Source organism: Rattus norvegicus, chromosome 6 (genome assembly GCF_021556685.1).
Source record: "Rattus norvegicus strain SHRSP/BbbUtx chromosome 6, alternate assembly SHRSP_T2T, whole genome shotgun sequence".
NCBI lineage: Eukaryota > Metazoa > Chordata > Mammalia > Rodentia > Muridae > Rattus > Rattus norvegicus.
The window spans coordinates 77,063,622-77,083,026 of NC_141539.1; the positions used below are offsets into that span (position 1 = coordinate 77,063,622).

At 46.2% G+C, this 19,405-nt stretch overlaps 1 protein-coding gene across 7 annotated transcripts in view; it reads left to right on the forward strand.

The window, feature by feature from the left end:
• Positions 1 to 5,277: 5,277 nt before the first annotated feature.
• Positions 5,278 to 19,405, forward strand: part of Npas3 (neuronal PAS domain protein 3) — an 824,663-nt gene continuing 810,535 nt past the window's right edge. For 3 of the 7 annotated variants that reach the window (XM_087552662.1, XM_087552664.1, XM_087552663.1), the window contains exon 1: positions 5,280 to 5,596. In XM_087552662.1, the coding sequence (XP_087408788.1) occupies positions 5,439 to 5,596 (158 nt within the window). In that variant the 5' untranslated portion in view covers positions 5,280 to 5,438. 7 annotated transcript variants of the gene reach the window in all.

Genomic DNA, 19,405 nt, shown 5'->3' on the forward strand with positions numbered 1-19,405 from the left:
TTTTCAGAAATGCAGATTGTGGTCCCCATGTTGGAGTAAATTTGCAGGATAAGATCCAGTACAAATGACACCCAGAAATTTGTGTTTTAATAAGTCCTTCTAATTCTGATGCACACTAATGTCTGAGAGCCATCTCTGTAGGTGAAGGGATATAACAGTTTTTTAATAAAAACAGAATGGTTGACTCAGCATGAAGCTTAATAAAACCATTTGTTTGATTTGCTGTGTGATTAGGTTTATACAATATCCTATCCACCCCAAAATGAAAAATTCATGTAAAAACCTTCTAGTGTGGTTGATTCCATTTTGAAAAAGAAATTCAAAGCAACCTAACTAGTCTTTCTATCTATCTGATCTTAAATTAATACTTTTACAATCAATAAGAAGAATTCTGTGAAGAAAAGTCCATTGGCTACATGAGTAAGCTCACCTGGAGAATCAGATGCCAAGGTTTCAGCTAAGAAGACCTATTATTTTCATGGGAGCAAACAAAAGCTGGGAGCTATGGCTTAAGCACCAACTTATTTCCTAGAAGTTCCCATGAGGTTTGAGTTGGTCTGATAGCAGTGAAAGAGAACCAGTGACTGGGGCATCCTGATAATTACAGATAGACTTCTGTCATTTTCCTATGACTTAGCATGACTTCAGCTCCAAAATCAAATCCACTAGCATGGGAAATCAAGCAACATTTTGTTATTTAGGGACAAACTCTTGTGCCCTGCTAAGAGAACTGTCAATTAAGACTTCATTATAGTCTATCAGTGTTCAAATGCTTCTCAGTGATTGGTGCCACAAAATTTAGCCAAATATATAGATTTCTAAATTATTTTCTAAGTAATGCCTTTTCTACTGCCTGTTATTGAGTCTTTTACAAAGCTAAAAATATTTCCTTCTAACTCAATTTTATGTATTTATAGCTATCTATACATTTACAAGGTTCTCCTAGAATATAATATAGTGGCTGAAGCTATTTCAATGTGTGACCTATTTAGGATTAAGGGGAAATTTTTTCAGAAATCTTCATATATTCTATAGAGACCTCCTATATTACTAATAGTGATGTATTAGATATAGCGTCTTCATTTTTTAGTTGCCCTCCTAGAAAATCAAAAATTGGCATATTGTTAGGTTTGTGTTATTTTTCCCTCCCCTAACATTATTGTTTTGCTTTTCAATGAGCTAGAGAACACATTAATAGCATGGAAAATTTAGCATTAAGAGCCCAAATTCAATTTGGATTGAGAAGCAAAGTTGGAAAATTGAATCAAATACACCCCACCCCCCACCCCTGCACATACACACAATGTAGCATCTTCCTCACATGGTGTGACGGGGCCACAGCATCACTTCATGTCTGTCTCTGTCATGAATCCTACCAAATGGTTGTATACCATCCTTTCGGCTTCTTGACAGAAATCTTCCATTGCAGCACCATCATTTCAATAAACCACCATTCCAATCATTTCACTTTTTCATTGTGCATAGGATTTTATCCCATTTATTTCTTGTTTCATTTATTGTATACCGATCTCTGTCTCCAAGCTTATTTTTCTTCTTTAGAAGAATGTCTGGTCAAAACAAAGCAAAAATTAGATGCAATCAGACTGAGCGGGCGTTTCCTCCCCTACCTGTCACTAACAGCTTCCAATGGCAGACAGTGAAAACCCAAAGTCAAACCACTTAGCTAAAATGGAAACTAATTTCCAGAGAATGGATATTTTTAATGGAGAAGCAAAGGGCTTAGTTTTATCCTGACAACAAGAATGAGGATGTAAATTCGTGGACAGATACTGCATGCATGCATTCAGGGCTTACAACATCATGCCATCCTTTTCTGTATCTCTACATTCACTAACGTGTGCATTTGAATGGAGGGGCCTAGAACAAGAAAGTGTCTAGTTTACTGGAGTCCCTCTGCTTGGGTACATTCCAGGACAACTTTCAAAATATTTCAAAACAGCTGCCAGCAGGTAAAGATTTTAACTGACAGAGTAATGAATCTGACTCACGAATGAGAGAATAAACTTATATTTTGCTTAAGATCCTCAGTGAACACCAAGCTAAGCAGATCCTCTGCTTGCAAACCAACCTTCTAAGGTAATACATGTCAGGATAAAATACTGAAATACATAGGACACACTTCCCAAGGTAAGCTATCGTGCATTTCTTTGAGTATTTTTTTTTCGTCTTTGTGGTTTAGCAAACAGTTTCTGGAGGGCAGGAGTCATATTAATTCTAAATATGAATAATTGAAAGCTTCGTAATTTGAGGCTCACTTAACTGATTTAGCAGTATAGCATCTAATTGAAGAGGCTTCAGTGTTCGCAGTTTTAAACATCAGATGGTTCCTTTTGTGATAGTGTAGCCCCTTGGACTTCCCAGGAAAAAGGAAGGGGAACCAGGCTTACACATTTGCAGGCCAACTCTTCTGCAAAATAACTATTGGCTAGCGGGACACTTCCAATCTCACCCAGTCATGGAATTGGAACGGAAACAAAGAGGTCATATTGTTTGTACATAAATACATAACTAATTGTTGATTGTGCAGAAAGACATAATTTTTAAGAAAAAACTAATTTTTAGAACAACTCTTCCCCTCCTCCCTTGGCGAAAGAGGGTTTTTCTTTCTCTCCTGTTTTACCTGGTACATGGAGACTGCTTCAGAATCAGGTACATACAGTTAGAAACATTGCATGGCATTACTGATGCCTGCTTTCCCCAGGTCCGAGCCACTCATTGGAAGCTTCCCTTACCTGATTTTCTCAGCTACAGGTGGCTTTGTCAGCACCAGTGCCTGCAGTGGGCCAACTATGCAGACAGATGCTGTGGTATGGGAAGCCATTGCTTGCTGAGGAATTCAGTTTTAACCTCATTCCTTAGTCTTTCACTGACTTTCCTTTGGTTACAGCATTGCTGACCTTAACCCGGGCAGAAAGGCTCTAAGACATCCCTGCCCTCTACAGAATGGGCATGAAGTCTCTGTCTCCTTAGAAAACCTGAACAGAGCAAAGGGCTAGTATCTGAGATTCCTTCAGATCTAGTCCAAAGGTAAGGAGGCCAGAGCTTTGGGCTTAGGTCCCTCTGCAGGGGTCCTTATGAGGCTGGCTTCCACCAGCCCTGCCCTGCACCGGGCTCTCAACCAGGGTCTAAGCAGTTAGGTAATGCGTTTAATGTCTAGTCCTTCTGCTTGAAAATGACCCGGAAGCTGGAAGTCAGGACCTTGGTTCTGTCTTCAACAAACTCGTGGGCTCCTTCACACAAGCCACAGATGCTCATTACAATTCTTTTTACGTGCAACATGTGGGGGACGAAGCAGTTTCATATCTCCTGGTATTATCTGCCGTCCAAAGCATTTTCTTTGAGAGGAAAATGGAAACGCAGCTGCGCCGTGGGCTCGGCCAGTGAGAGCCAAGGCTCCCCCCACCCCCAGTCTCCCTGTGACTGCTGGGCGCGGAGGATCCTCCCAAAAGCCACTTGTGTTGGGGACGCCCAGAGGTTGCCCTGGCAGGAGCGGGATGGGGCCTGGCGAGGACTCGCCTTTGTCCAGCTCCTCTAGTTTCCAGAATCATCAGGGTGGGAGGGATAGCATGGGGCTGCTGCAGGGCGGGCATCTGGCTCCTAGATCCTGTGCCGAGTTGTCCTGCTGAGGAGTCTGTCACTCTACGCCTCAGCAACTTCAGGCCAATGGGTCTTGTTTCGCTGGATCATGGTGACCGACTGCTTCCCAGGCTCAAAGGGTTAAGCAGGTGCCCGGCCGGGAGAAGCCTGATTGGCCCTGGGTCAGGGCAGCGTGGTGGTCACAGTTAACTTGGGTTTGTTTGGAGGGTAGGCGATTGCCCTAAACCTTCAGCTGTAGTGCTGGGCTCCCTGACTTGTGTGGGGTGGGAAGGAGAGTACCAGAATGGGAAACCACCACCACCACCACCACCACCACCACCACCACCACCACCACCACCACCACCACCACCCCACCACCACCACCACCACCGCGCAGCAGCAGCAGCAGCAGCAGCAGCAGCAGCAGCAGCAGCAGCAGCAGCAGCAGCAGCTAAGCTGGTCAGGGGCTTTGAGTGCAGGACACTAGCAGAGCCTGAGCCCCGCGTCCCTCAAGGGCTGCATCCGCCGGCATCTCGCATCTCCGCTCCGGCTCACTAGCCAGAAGACAGGGGAGAAAGTGGGCAACCCGTGTCCTGGGGAGGGATGGGGAAAAACGACCAACTCCCACGCCCCCCACCCTAGCTCAGTGCAAGTCTCACTAGAAAAACGCATCCAAACGGCTAGGATCCCTCTTCGCCCCCCTAATGAAAGGCGGTCTTAACAATGTGAAGTAACTGGAAGGCGCGAGGAAATAAATGCACGTGTTTTCTCTTTTTGTTTCCTTGGTGGTTGGAATTCGCAGAGTTCGTTTCAATTGTGGCTACTGATTTATTCGTTTCCCTCGGTCAAAGGGGGGCGTTAAGAGGTGGATCACTAGTGCAAACTAGGATCTAGCTGGACCGAGACCCCACCTCACAAGTTTCCCAAGACTAACTCTTCCGCTCACCAGGAGCGGGAAGAGCCCTTTCTTTTAAGCCGCCCAAACTCTCCATTGTACAAAAGCGCCAGTCGCCCCCCCCCCCACTACTCCGTCGCCTTTGCAAACCACCTCTCCTAGATAAGTATCAAGTTCTCCAGGAACCCAACTTGCGCTTGGCCACACTTGCTCTGCTTAATGTGGAGAATGGTGTCAAAGAGGGGTCCAGGCTGAAACGGGAGGCTCTGGCGCCCCATTCCTACACCCGCGGGCTGGGATCCTGGTTTCTGGCAGCCTCGGAAGGCTGGAGCCAGCCCGGATGGTGGTTATTCCTCCAGAGAAAGGAGAAAGAGCGCACCACAGTCTTGCACTTTGTGTCGGAAGTGCTGTGTGTGTGTGTGTGTGTGTGTGTGTGTGTGTGTGTGTGTGTGTGCAGAAGAGGGAGGGAAAAATGCACCCTCCACTGCCCGTTATTCCCCTGCACCGGCCAAGTGCTCGCCAAGCTTCCCGGTGCATCCTTCCTCCTCCACCCCCTCCCCTTCTTCTCTCAGCTGGGCTCGCGCGGCGCTGCTAGAGCAGCCAGTGAAAGCAACATCCTGGAAAGAGGGGGGAGCAACAGTGCCCCCCAAAAGGGAGAAAAGGCCCCACCCTGACACGTTTTGCTGTTTGCAAGTCCCTCGCACACACCCCCCCCCGCACCTCCTCCTCGCCACCACCCCCCCACCTCAGCCCGCTGCGCGCACATCAAAGCGCCTCTCCGCCGCGCACAGTGGCCGCGGCTCACTAATGGGATTGCAGGCTGGTGCCTGGCTCCGCTGCTGCCGCCGCCGCTCGCGCCGCTGCTGCCGCCGCCGCCCGAACCCGAGCCCGAGACCCCGCCAGTCCGAGCCCAGAGCAGACGCGCCTGGGGCTCCAAGCCGCGGCGATGATCCGAATCTTTCCGGATTTCAGCGTGCAGGTGACGGCCGCGGCGGCCGGCGGGGCAGCCGCTGGGGTACCGGCCGGTGCGGGCATGGGGAGGGCCGGCGCCGCGGCCAACGGCACCCCGCAGAACGTCCAGGGCATCACCTCCTACCAGCAGCGGTGAGTAGTCCCGCCCGAGCTGGGATAGTATCCCCGCCTCGGGTACTGGGGTGGGACTCACTTTGCTCTTGTTTTGTGCCTTACAACACACATGCACCTCGTCAGGGCTTACTTTGCCTGCCCCTGTGCTATAGAAGGAGGGGTGGGGGAGGATACACAATCCGAATTGAAAAGCACTCTAGTGCACTGGCGAAGTGAAGTCATCCTTTGCCCTCTGCCAGGCCCCGAACGTTGAGCCTCAGCCCGGAGTAGCCAGAGAGTTCCAGTCAAGTCTGAGACGCTGCAGGAGATGCTTTTGCAAAGTTTGGGCTTCCTGTCCCCTTCCAGCAAAATGTTCTCAATGCCTCCGCGGGTGCGAATCCGCGCTGACGGACAGCCAAGGGAGCAATTGATCATCTCGGAGGCTGATTGATCATTTGTTTTCAAACAGGATAGAAACTATTTTCATGTGCAGCGATAGACTTGCGTTTCTACCTAATAGTGAGATCGTGTCACCTGTTACTACAGGGAAATACAATGTGCAATCTGAATCTCTTAGGCGCTGCTAACTATCTTAAACGCATTGTAATGCAAATGGATGAGATTCTGAGATCCAAGTTAGGAAGCAAATTTTACAAAAGTTAGGCTTGGTGGTGAGAAGGAAGTTTTAATACAGCATTTGCTTGTATTTTTCTAAAGATATTCTCTAGATTCAAGATAATTGTCATTAAAACACTGAGCACCCTTTGATTGAGATAGGAAATGAAGAGAAATCTACCACTATCAGCTTTCTAACCTTAAAGTTTTCCCTTTAAGAACAACTTTCGATGTTCTAAGATTTTATTGAAAATGTGATCCACAAAATCGCTATGAGAAAAACTAACAATGTAATCAAAAAGGTAAACTCTCCATTCACGAGGCTCAATTTTATGGTAGATGGAAGAAAAAAGAGCACACGAGAGTGTGAAATTAAATATTTGTGTTTCCCAGATTGTACACGATTAAACATCTGAGAGATTTGCCAATGGCATTTAACTTAAAATATACATAATGCATAATTCAAATTCCCATTTTACCTCATCTTTTAAACTTCATTGATTTGAGAGTCTTTGGTTTGAAACAATAGTACTTAAACTGCAAAGGTTACAGTAATCTGTCATTGCTATATTTTGTGCCTTCTAACCAATGGCCCAGTGACCAGATTTTGCCTAACACAGTATTTTCCAAGTTCATGTAATTGCAAATATTCTGTAGAAGACTTCATTACATGCTCTGCTTCTTGACAAAAGTTTTAAAAAGAAGTCGTGGAAATAACTCTAAAGGGGGCTGGCTAATCTTTGTCAGAGATTTTTTTATTATTAAATTATTTTACTCATGTTTTACTTAAGCGATTACAAGGAACCTTTAACAAAAAAAGATCTGGGCATCTTTCAAAGGCAGAACAGCAGTAAAGAATTCAGTTTTCCCTTTTTATGGTTCAGGTATGGGTTTTTTTTTTTTTTTTGTCTTTTATAAAACATTTAAATAACAACAGAATCTGGCGGTCATTTTAACTAGGAAGTGTAGGCAATAGTGACAGTAGTGTGGTCTGTGAGGAAGAGATTCAAGGGTCAGACATGTCACATGGCCTTTGGACAATTCCAGGGACCTCCAGGAACTTAAGCTGACCCATAAGATGTAAATTGGGCATAAGGAGCTGTCATGAATCTCCCGCTCTTAGGGCTTTTTTTTTCTTTTCTTTTTTTCCCTCCTCAACATTGGCATTGTGCTTCAGAAAAAGATGATCTTGGGGTTTAGGAACATCCAGGGGCAGTCACCCCAACCCCCCCCCCCCCAGCACCTGCCTCAACACTTCCCTTTAACATTTCCTTTTGGGATTCAGGACATTGGTAAATCATAACCCACTGCTTTTCTAAAGACAGGGGTTAGGAAAAAAAAACACCCAAAACCTCTAAACTTTCTCCTTTGGAGTGAATTATGCCTGCCTTTGCTTTAAATGTTCTCTCATACTGACAAGGTAAGATGATAGTGGTGAAATGCACTTTTCTTCGGTGTTGTCACTCAGATCTCATGACACCTGTTACTGTCTTTAATTTTAGTTAATTTGGGGGCAGAAGAGTTGGGCAAGAAGATTTTTGGCAGGTGTTGGAGGTAAGGTCTAAGCCAGGAGTCTCCTTTCACAGTTCACCAGCACTGGAGTCTTCAGGACTGGCTTCAGGGCTCTGAGGGGTAGACTAATTTCCACCTGGAGACCTGGACGTTCTGCTAAAGTGAATTGTGAAATAACGTTTAAAGACTTTAAGATACTTTTGGGGGAATCTGATGAGGGGTGACAGGAGTGGGTTTCAAAGCAGTGGCCTGCCTGTAGAGAGAGCACAAACTTCTCTTATTTGTCACCTCCGGGCAGAATTGCCCTGAACTGTCTCCTGGAACCAGAACTTCCAATTGGTTAGCTCTCCCTCTTCTTTGCTAGCCCCCATTTGTCTTGTAGGCAACACTCATCACCTTTCCAATTCATTTCCCAATCCCTCTCTCTCTTCTACCTGTAGAGCCTACTAACTCCTCCAAAGAGTCTTCAAAAGCTTGAAGATGTTGCAGCTCTAGTGTCGGTTTAGAATCCCCTCCCTACTTAACTGAAAGGGTAACACACAAGGAGACACCTATTGAGCCCCCCACCCCAACTGTAAAGCGAAGGCAAAGCTTCGCTCACGACTGCTGTTTCCCACCAGACTCTTCCATTTGTTCAAAGCGGAACTGTCTTGGGTGTCTGTCTTGCCTGCTTAATACAGAACTGGCCCTAGTCTGCAAAAGGAGCTGTCCCCATTCTGCAGAATGTCATAGTGGATAAGCTCTCTGCCCAGGGTTTCCCCAGGTAACCGAATTCCATCAGGCTCGGCTCTGAGTAGCCATTTCTCTAGGCCTCCATGGCAGTTTAATGGGGAGGTAACTGGACTAGATTCCAGAGGCCAGCAATCCCGTCCCAGGAACCGGGACCTGGCTCTGCAAAGGCATTTGTATGTAACTGCGTCTCCGCGCTTGGGGATTGGCCTATATGAACCCTAGGGTCTGCATATCTGTACAGGCGTGAAAAATGCAGATGTTCTGGCTCGAGCTCCTGGCTGAGGGCGCCAGAGTCACAAGGTGTAGGTCCTGCATCCCGGCTCAGAGGATCAGGGCAGTGGGCCTGCTGGCCTGGGTCAGCTCAAGACTCATCACCTCACGCTTTTATTTCTACTGTCCCCGAAGACAGTCAGTCCAGCCCACTCTCCTGGCCTTCTAATCCTCACTCTCTCTTTTCTGCAGGCTGACATACTCTAGAGAAGGGAAGTGTTTGAAACTGCAACTGAGTGGCGTTGTTGCGCCAGCAGCCAAGCTTCCCAGTCCCCAAATGAGAGGGCGGGAGAGAGAGGGAGGGAAGGAAGGAGAGAAGGAGAGAGAGAGAGAGAGAGAGAGAGAGAGAGAGAGAGAGAGAGAGAGAGAGAGAGAGAGAGGAGAAGAGCGAGCGCAGAGGCACAGAGAGGGGGGTGGGGGAGAAGCGAAGGAGGGGGAGGGGGAAGGGGGTGTGTATCAGCTTGCTGGAGAAGAGAGAGCTCTGGAGCAAAGCAACTGGAAAATGCCCAGAAATACTTTCCCAGTGGTCAAGCTGGGAACCCCCCGGGTGTCCTCCCTCTCCCGATCCTTCCACTCTTAGGCCCCCGCCGCCCCCTGCGGGGAGGGTGCGCTCCCCACCTGCCCGCCGGCCGAGCCCGGTGGCTGCGGCGAGGGGGCTTGCGGCCGCGCGCCGGCCCGAGCACCCGGAGGCCCCGGCCGGGTTGCCCGCGGGACCGCGCGGCCGCCTCCCCCGCCGCCCGCCCCTCCTCCGCCGCCGCCCGCGCCGGCCGCCTGTCTCCGCGCCGGGCATGTCTCGGGAGCCGGGGCGGCCCGGGCCGCGGGCGCTGTGCGGCGCATGGACGGAGGTGGCCGGCGAGCAGAGGGAGGACCAGGCGCGGGCGGCCGAGGAGGCGGCGACCTGCGGCGGGGAGCACTCCGGGCGCGAGGGGACGTCCGGCCGCCGGCGACGCTCGGGCCCCACTACTTTCCCGTAGCCTCCCAGGCTCAGCAGCGCGGCCGCCGCCACCGTCGCCGCCACGGCCACGGCCACGGCCGCCGCCCGCCGGGGCCCCCGAGCGCCGCGCACGCCCGCACTCTCTCCCGCCAGCCCACGCACACGCACACCCCCGCCCTCCCCACGCCCCCCGCCCCGGGAGGGGGGGAGCGAGGCAAAAAGTAAGAGAGGAAAAAAAAATTGCAGGAAGATGGCGCCCACCAAGCCCAGCTTTCAGCAGGATCCTTCCAGGCGAGAACGGTAACACTTTTCTGTTTATTGAACCTGCCGCCCGCGCCCAGCTCCCGCCGCCGCCCCGGGGGGGCGGGCTCGCTTCCCTCCGCAGCCCGCCTCGGGAACCGGGTCCCGCGGTCCCGGGGGCGGGGGGCTGCGCTGCCCAGTCCCAGCGCATTGTCCGCCCGCGGCGGCTGCGGCAGCGAGCGGGCTCTGGCGGCGGCGGGCGGCGAGCAAGTCGCACCTCCTAAGCTCGGCGAATGGAGTGACTCGCTGGTGGAAAAAAAAGGAGGAAAAAAAAGCAAAAGAAAGAGAGAGAGAAAAAAAAGATTTAAAAAAGAAAAGGACAAACAACCCCTAAAGAGAAGGCGCTGTGTGTGCCGGGAGCCGCGGGAGGGAGGGTGGGGGCCGGGGATCCCCCCCGGCCGCCGCAGGTCCCGCCGCAGCTGCTCTCTAGGAAGGGAATGAGCTGGGGAGGGGGAGGGGAGGGGGAGGAGGCCGGGGCGGGAGGCGAGCGCAGGGCTCGAGGGGCCGTCTCCGAGAGCTGCTAGGCCGGGCGGGCGCAGCCAGGCGCGCCGCCTCCCGCTGCCGCTGCCCTGAGCCCAGCAACTTGTGGGTCCCCGGCTCTGCCCTCCACTCTCGCCCTCCCCTTCTCTCCACCCCCTCTCCAGGAAAAAAAAATAAGAGAGAAAGAAAAAGAAAGAAGAAACCCCTTAAGTCTAAATGAGCAAACAAACAGCAAGATCCAAAATATGTCAGTGGTCTGAGCATCTCTACCCCGTTAGTTACTGTTTGGGGAATCTGTGTTTGAAAAAGTTCCTGGTGAGAATTGCATATCCAGGCAAGGGGCTCAGTGGAGCATATCTGTCTGAAGTTAGTTAAACTACTAGAGCCGAAGGGAAAGGGAGTTTGTGTTCAAAACATCCCTAACCATCCTACGTGAACAGCATTGTTAGGTTTCAGAGTGACTGAACCCCGCCCCCCAGCTCCAATGTGCTTCCCTCCCGCTGTCCATCCAGCCTACTTTGTTTAGAAGCTGTTTGCTATTAATTGACAGCGTTAATGACATTAATTGCGTATAGCATATCGGTTTGAGCAAAGTGAATATCTCTTTCTGTCTACAAGAGGAAAGGCTCAGTAGGAAGTATGAAATGTTACCCATTGATTCAAGAAGAAAACAAATACAGAGTTGTGCACCCCCCCGCCCCCCCACCCAGCAAGCGGTTACTTTCCTCACAGGCTTAGGGGAACTTCAAAAGAAGCGAAGAGAAGTGCTCTGATGCAAGATTCAGTTATCACATGGATAGTTTTATTTCTGATAACAGCATAGCTTTAATCTATCAAACGAAGATGGAAGAGAGCCTCAGAGAACTGTTCATTAAAAAAAAAACCTACAGTTTTGGTAGCTTTATTTTTTTTTCCTGCTACGAATTATTTTTATTTTAAAAGTCAGCAGAATGATTAAGCAAACAGCTTTAAAAAGTAGACGCATGGTCGATTTATCCTAAAGTCTTAGAAATTCTGTGAAACTCCATGTACTGGAGGAGTCGTGTGTCATCTGGTTTTAAAAGATGTTAAGTGCTCATCAAAGGTTACTTTGAAACTAGAAAATCAACACATCTGAAGACAGCTGAAAATGAACATCCAGTTCTTAATATTTGTGTCTCATGAAGAATTAGCATCTTAAACATTTTACCCTGGTCGATTCGGAAATCTCTTATCGGGTCATTGTTCAGAGCTTTGAATGATGACTTTTATTTAAGGAGGTGATAAATGCTTTGAAATCAGTTTACAGTTGACCCCATCCCCCCCTTGCCTTGGCCATCCCCCTTTCCCCCCTTCTGCTTTCCCTCCCTCCCTTCCTTCTTCTCTCCCTTCCTTTCCTCCTAGTCACTTCCTTCCCTTTCTGCTGGTAGTAAATGCATTTACTGGGATTGCCCCAGTAATCTCTCTAGCTGAGGCCTATTTGTGTGCCATTTTGGGAATTTCTCTGAGATAGGAATCTTGAAGATAGAATTAATTTCTAGGGGAAACTTCATAGCCTGTGCATGAGTGCGTTCTTTATCACCTGTCTCCATTTGGCATTCGAGGAAGGTAAATCAAAGTGTTCGATTTGTTATTCTGCTCCACTTGAGAGCTGAACTGAATAACACTTGGTCTGAAATTCTGATTGAAGCTGTAGGAGGATATACCGTATTTAATTTAATGCCCTTTAATAGCATCTTCTTGTTCAGCTTGGATGCTGTCATTTTAAAGGTTGGATCTAAGAAACTTTAACCTATAGGTCGAGGGAGGGGCAGCAAGTAGGTAGGAGACAGAGGGACATTGTAGAGGAGAGGAAGGGAAGGAAGAAGTTATAAACTGTTTGAAACAGTAATAACCACAAACTTGGTCCATTATCCGAACACTTGTTTTATGCCCTGAGCATGCACTCCGTTACCAGGATTTTAAATGCTCTTAACACATTAAGTGTAAAAGTCACACATGATAAGTTGTTTTCCTTTTGTAATGAGGAAGAAGAAGTCAGATGTTTTGTTTAAAAGGAAGTTGTTCTTTCATATAGCCTTCTTTCAACTAAGTCAGCCACTCCACCTTGGTTTGTACTTTGCCCCTGGAACTGGCTGGTTACTTGTATTTCTAGTAGAAGTTGAATAGAAATATGCTGATGAATGACCTCCCCCACCCCCAACTCCCCTGTTATGGACACATTTTAAGTTTTTTTGTTTCATTTAAAGAGTGGTTCCTGACTTACTGGTCACACAACTATTTGTGGGTACTTTCCTGCTTTTCAGCTATGTCCACAATCGAAACTAAGGAAAAGGTGTCATTTGCATTTATCACGTGTAACATCCCAAGTATAATAGCATGCAAAGATTCTGTCTTTACAGCATGTGCAGAGAGGCTTGTTAATGTCTTTAATGACAGTTAGCAGTCCTTGAAGGTCTCTGAATCATACATACAGAGAACGTGGCTCTAGGGCTTGAAAGAGTCAGTTGAAAACCTTGTGTATGTACACTTGTTTGATTTTCTTTAAACTCTAATAGGCTGCAAATTATATAGCACTGCCACAGAGTTGTTCCGCTCTGTGGACCTATAACCAAGAAAATTAGAGAGCAGTGTCAAGCGTGTGCTGTGCCCATGCTGGTTTGCAAGGCATTAAAAGGTAGAAGTGGTGGCTGGCACTTTTCTTAAGGTGTTCCTACAGCGCTAGCTTAAACAGTGATAAATGATGTTATGCGTTGTCTAACTCTTGCTTATATATATAAATAGCTCCACAAGATTGCTTAAATGATAATCGAAAATATGAAATAGGATGGCCTTCATATTACAAGGCCAAGGGTCTACAAATGGAAAAACTGAAATAATGAAATATTTCCAAGGCAACAGGCTGTCAACAAGAACTGTAATGCATGGGCATATCATAGATCCACCAGAGAGGATATTAGATGCCGGGGCTCCAGAGTCAGGAGTTACAATGACCTGTGCTGCACAGGACCCTCCCACATCACAAAATGTTCTTTGATTTCCGATTTCTGATCTATGAATTGGGAGCTATGGAAAAGATTCTGCAAAGGCCCAGTGTGCCATTCATTTAGATTTGATTTTTTAAAATATATTGTGTTAATTGGAATTCAACATCATTTAATGCTTTTTTAAAAAATAAAAATTTACATGAGTTCTTTTTCTCAATTTGTGATATTCTGTGAGTAAAGTTTTTTTTGTGTGTATATACATACTATAGTATGTAATATAAATATGTTTGGGAATTAAAAAAAATAGGATGGTCCATTTTCAAGACAAAAATGCCTCAGGTAGCCTTAGTTACAAGTTGCAGATAGCAAGCAGTCACGAGCCCTTGCCCTAACAGCCAGTACTTGCTTGTAGAAACCTCCTAACTACCTCTATTCAAACTAGAAACTGAGCTGAGAGTGGAAAATTACTAGCAGTCAAACTTGCTGAATGGCGTGCTGATGTGACAGAGTTCATGCCTCTGGAAGGCCCCTAAGCAAACAGGATCTTGGGGGAAGGATGAACCAGAGGGAAGTCTTTGTGGAGACATGTGGACATAGGTAGGGAGGTGAGAAGAAGGAGCTTCTCATAAGAAAGGAGTTAAGGTTAGGTGTTGTTCAGAAAGATCATATACCCCTATACTAATAGGTCAATGGGGAGTCAGGGGCGAGTCCTTCATTCTAGGGGATAAAATGCTTGCTGTAATAGCTAGGGCTATACCTGCTCACCAGATCCCCGATCCTGCAAGGCCACCATCGAACCCCACTGCCCTGCAAGTCTCCAAGTCCATTCTTTCGGTGTGGGCATGGGTGATTGCTCCATACTCTATATAGTATGACTTAGTTTTTGACGAGAAGCTATACATAATTAACATCTTCCTTGGCAATAAATCAGAACTACATTGCCCTTTAAATATAACCTACAGATTAGCACAGTTTGATAGGTTTAGGAATATGAATTTTGACCGTAAGCTGCAATCCTTCACAGCAGTTGTTTATAGCAAAGTGGTTTTATGAGAGTGCTGAAATTTCAGTGACCCCCTTGATCCTGTGCTCAGGATCTCGCTAGCACGCGCTTTAACTTCGTTTGTTTACATCAGGTCTGCTTTCCAGGGCCCCTGCTCTGTTGTGAGGTTTTCTGTGACCAGAAATTAGTGTGTGTGTGTGTGTGTGTGTGTCCCCACTAGGAAGCAACCATGAGTGGGGATCTAGGGGAAGTTGTCATTTATAACATTGTGGAGCTTCATGTGTGGGAGTATCTCTAGAAATAACACACTGAGTTTCAGAATCACCCCTAGTAATGTTTTCCCTTATGAGCACCCTCAAGTGCTTTAATATTAATAGTGACCCCAATGTGAACCTTGTTATATTTTTGCTTTTCTGCAATCACTGTGACCTCATCTTGTACAGAATGCTGCTAAATCTAAGGGACATTAGAAAGGCAGGGTATAGTGGCTGGCCATCCACCCCTTGTACATGGACACATTTTTTTTCCTACATTGTAGCGTTTAATTGTTTTGATTGATTTTTTTGAAAGTTCTGTATTGCATTTGGCTACGAATGTAACTCCTCGTGTTTTATACACATGTCTCTGTGTATAAAAACATATGCTGAAAATTTTAATAGATTGGTTGGGTAAATATTACTCTCTGACTTTTAAACGCTCCCATGGTTGCATGCGCTGAAAATTTAGATCTACCGTTACGTAAGAACTTCTACATTCAGGAGAAAACCTGGTTGTTTGCATTAACGATGTTAGCATTGTCACAGTAAATAGTGAGCTTTTTCTTTCTTCTCATTGGGCAGCATAATAAGCCAACTGTAACCAAATGGTATTTTTACTGCGCTGGGCATCATTAGCATGAACAGGATGTTTGTACTATCAAGCTTGATAGACCCTTACATAGTTAGAATAATCTGTAGTGATATTAGGGATAGCCCAGTGCATAAACGGGGCATGACTTACGAAGACTGGAGTGACTGCCGGTGTCTCTGCGATGCCAGGGGCAGTGACAACATCGCAGAACACTTGGGCTTATTGTCTGTATACCTTTGGAAGGCCCAGAGCCTTGGTGAATTAAACGGAATACCATGCACTCTTTCATACAAAGTCACGAGGAACAAGAAGAAAATTACATGTTATTACGGATCATGGTGCTCCTGATCCCGGGTGACAAGTATTGGTTGTTTCTTTCACCATCTTTACTGATTGAGCCTCCGCCACAGGACTGGTGACTGGAGCTTTATAACATCCTGCAGGAGCAGTCCCTCTGGTTACAGAGTTACCCCGATTTTAGATGTGCAAAGCATTAGAAGCCATCCCTTTGGGCAATGCAGAACTCAGAGAGACAAGGCCTTCTGTATTTTTTTATTTTGCATTTTCCCCCTCATGTTAGTTGACCATTCTAGGAGAGTAGGCATCCACTCTGTAAAATATTATAATTAATGGCTAGGAAGTGTTCTTGGAGGAAATAAAAAGGTGCATAAATATAAGTGTGGTTACAGCAATGTTCGGCAGAAGATGTTTGGACTGGTGTAGGGCTAGGCTCCGCGGGAGGCAGTAATGAGCATCACTGGCACTGTCCCCATGCAGACCGTGCTCTGCTCATGTCACAGTGCCTGTCCTTCAGTTTCCTCAGAACGCTTTTAGGAAGTGTTAGCATCTCTACTTAGGGGATAGCAGCTTCCGTTTCCTATGGAAAGTGACAGAAATGGAGATTAGATTGGGGTTGGACTGTGCTGCGACTCTGGCAGCTTGCTCTAGAAATGTTCTGTGACACCACGTGAGGAGCCTGCGGCTTTGAACCTCTCACAGCGAAGGATTTCAGAGCCAAAGGGAAGAGGTCCCTGTGGCAGCATAGACGGTCTTGCTGTATGGTGGACTTTCACCAGGTGTTTGGAGACTAGCCAGAATGCAGTGTGTATCAAGTTAGTGGGAGGAGCAATCAGTGCTTCAAGTGTCCCTTCCTGTCCTTTAGCATTTGAGTCCCTGTGTAGGCAAACACCACAGCAGCACGTGTTTTACTCACGATTTTAGCTGATTCATTTTCCAGGTTCCGGCTTCTAGTAGACATAGCCCCGGGGTTCAGAGGCTCTCTCCAGCCCTGGTGCCACATTTCATGGGTTGTCTCAAGGACCAAATAGCTTCAGATTGATTTTGGTAGAATCAATCTCAGAGAGTTTTCTGAGTAACGTCGTTAACTGTAAACCATTATTCTGAGGGTATTATCATTTGACATATATCAGGACCTTCTCTATGAATTGGCCTCTGCACAGATGCTAGGCATTATAATGTCAGCAAACATTTAAAGGACCTGTTATTAAACAGGTACTGTTCTGAGGGCTTTGCATATACTTCCTCATTTAATTAAAATAAACTACCATTAATACATAATTAGTAGGTTATTATCTTTTGAATGTGCGTATGAGATGGGGTATGTGTGTGCCTGTGCATACACAGGTAAGGGTAGGCGTGTGCATGTATGTCAGAGGCCAACCCAAGGTGTCCATCCTCAGTTTCCACCTTGTAAGAGGCAGGGCTTCTTGTTTGCTGCTGCCTACCCCAGGCAAGCTGACCTCCAGGCTTCTGTAGATCCTTCTGTCTTCCCTTCTGCCTCGTAGGAGGAGGACTGGGTTTGCTGGTTTTTATGTAGGTTCTGGAGATCCAAACTTAGGAGCACACACTCCACGTACCAATGCTTTACCTACTGAGTCATCTTCCCAACCCGGGGTTGTTATCTAGTTCTTCCTTACATATGCGCACACACAAGCGCACACGAGGACACACAGACATACAGACACACAGAAGGGATGTCTTCTGTCACATCTTTATTTCTCTATTCCAGGGATCTATGTAGTTGGTTGGGGTTGAGGGAGTTTGATTTTGGGAGCTCTACAGTGCCAGACTTTAGGCCGGCTCACTGCTGAGTGTGTGTAGGTTGGAGTGGCTGACCACCATGGCCTGCTTATCTTGACGGTTTTGGACGAGTGTTATTAACCAGATAGGGTTAAACGTGGGTAGCAGAGCCGTGAAGACTTGAACAGATTAGGTAAGCAGTGCTTGAGTATCTGTGGTTGATGAAGGCAAGTGTTTTGTTTGTGGGCCTTAATTAGGCCCTTTTTGCAATCAGTCATTGGTCTACACGAAAATGTTGCCTGATAAAATATTGGTAGGAACTCATTTAGAGAGGTCTACAGACACCTGGAAGATCAAGAGCAGACGTCAGTGAGAAAGTGTGAGTGAACTGCAGGCCGCAGCACTCAAAATAGCAGTCAGATCACTTTAAAAGAAATCACCTCCGAGTCCAGTTTTTCATCAGCAGCACCAAAGCTAAGACAAAATTCAAGGGCCCTGGCTTGGGTATCCAGCATACAGCATAGGAATGTGACAGATCTCTGTGTCACATACTTCAGCGTGTCGTTTCATGGTATTGTAATACTTCTTCGTGGGACCCCGGAATCATGCAGTACCACATCCAATCTAATGTAAGATTTGTAGAAAGATTTATAGGATGATCTCACTGTAAAGAAAAAGCTAATGTTGGATGGAGTCAATTGGAGGTGAATCCTATGGAAACAAGCTCATTTTCCCCCTGAGTCTCCGAGTTTTCTTTTTGGCTATTTTTTTTTTTCCTTTTTGAGACTGCAAACGAGGATGCTAGTTTAAAGCTCCATTTAGAGCACTCTGTTCAGAGGGACAACAGCAGTTGGTAGGGGCAACTGGAGTAATTGAAACTGTTTGCAGATCCTCTCTTTCTTTGGTCCCAAAAACCAGAGACTTAATGAATAAGGATATTTTCAGAGTTAATATGTGTTATGTTGAGTGACGGTGCGTTTTTTTTTTCCTATAAAAATAATTCACTCCTTAGAATCCGCTTCTGAAAATAAAATGGATTCTGTTCACATGTGAATGGAATTTTTATTGTGCTGGATTTCATACATGCTATACACGGTTTACATAGCAATACTGTTGACAAATATTAAATAGGTATAAAATAGGCAGCAGACATAGGGTTCGTCTATTCCTACCCAAAATGCAAAAAGAAGTTATAAAGATATCCTGAATGAATTATAAATGTCTTACTTTAGATTGAGTTAAATTTAAATATAGGCAGTGGATTGGTGACTTTTTTTTTGTTTTTCTAGTGCTGTGAGGAAAAGTAGGCTCATCGGGTTTTTTTTTTTTTTTTGCACATTTTTATTGTTCTGTGTAAATGTAATTTGTTAATCCTGTGAAATTTGTCATAGATAAATTTGCTTGGATTATCTTGTCACCACCGTATCTGCATCCTTTTGTTCATTGCTTATTCATAATTTAACAGTCTGGCAGTGAGCCTTTTTGGGATGCTCACAAAAGATATATGACCTCAACCAGCTGCTACTATAACCTGCAGAACGCACAGCAAGACATTAGGAGTGTGAGGATTCCTCTACTGATTAAAGTGCTCTTCATTTAAACAGTCTGCTCCCAAGAATCCTGTGCTACCCGCAGTCCTGATTTTTTTTTCATTCCCAACAAAATTAGTTCTAACAATTGAATCTTCATTTGATATGAATTTTTTCACATTCTCCAGAGGAAGTTAATTCCTTGAGCATTGTTACTTCTTAAGAACTAAATACTTACATATCCTTTTTTATTTGGGGAGTGGCAAGTTATCTTTAAATGGTTTGATTGCTCAAAAAAGAAAAAAAAAAGAAAGGAGGGTCTATCACATCCTAATCTTGGAGTCAATGGTTGATTTAATCCTGTTAGAATCCAAAGACTTTATAGTTTATATTCTAAATTCTCCATAGTAGGTAGTAAGTGGGAGACATTAAAAAGAAAATGTTGCTTGAGGTATAACCACATTTTTAGGTTTTCATTATTCTGAATTAGTTTAGCATATAAATCTCCCTCCCTTCTCTCTCTCTCTCTCTCCCCCCTCCCTCCCTCCCTCTCTCCCTCCCTCCCTCCCTCCCTCCCTCTCTCCCTCCCTCCCTCCCTCTCTCCCTCCCTCCTCCTTC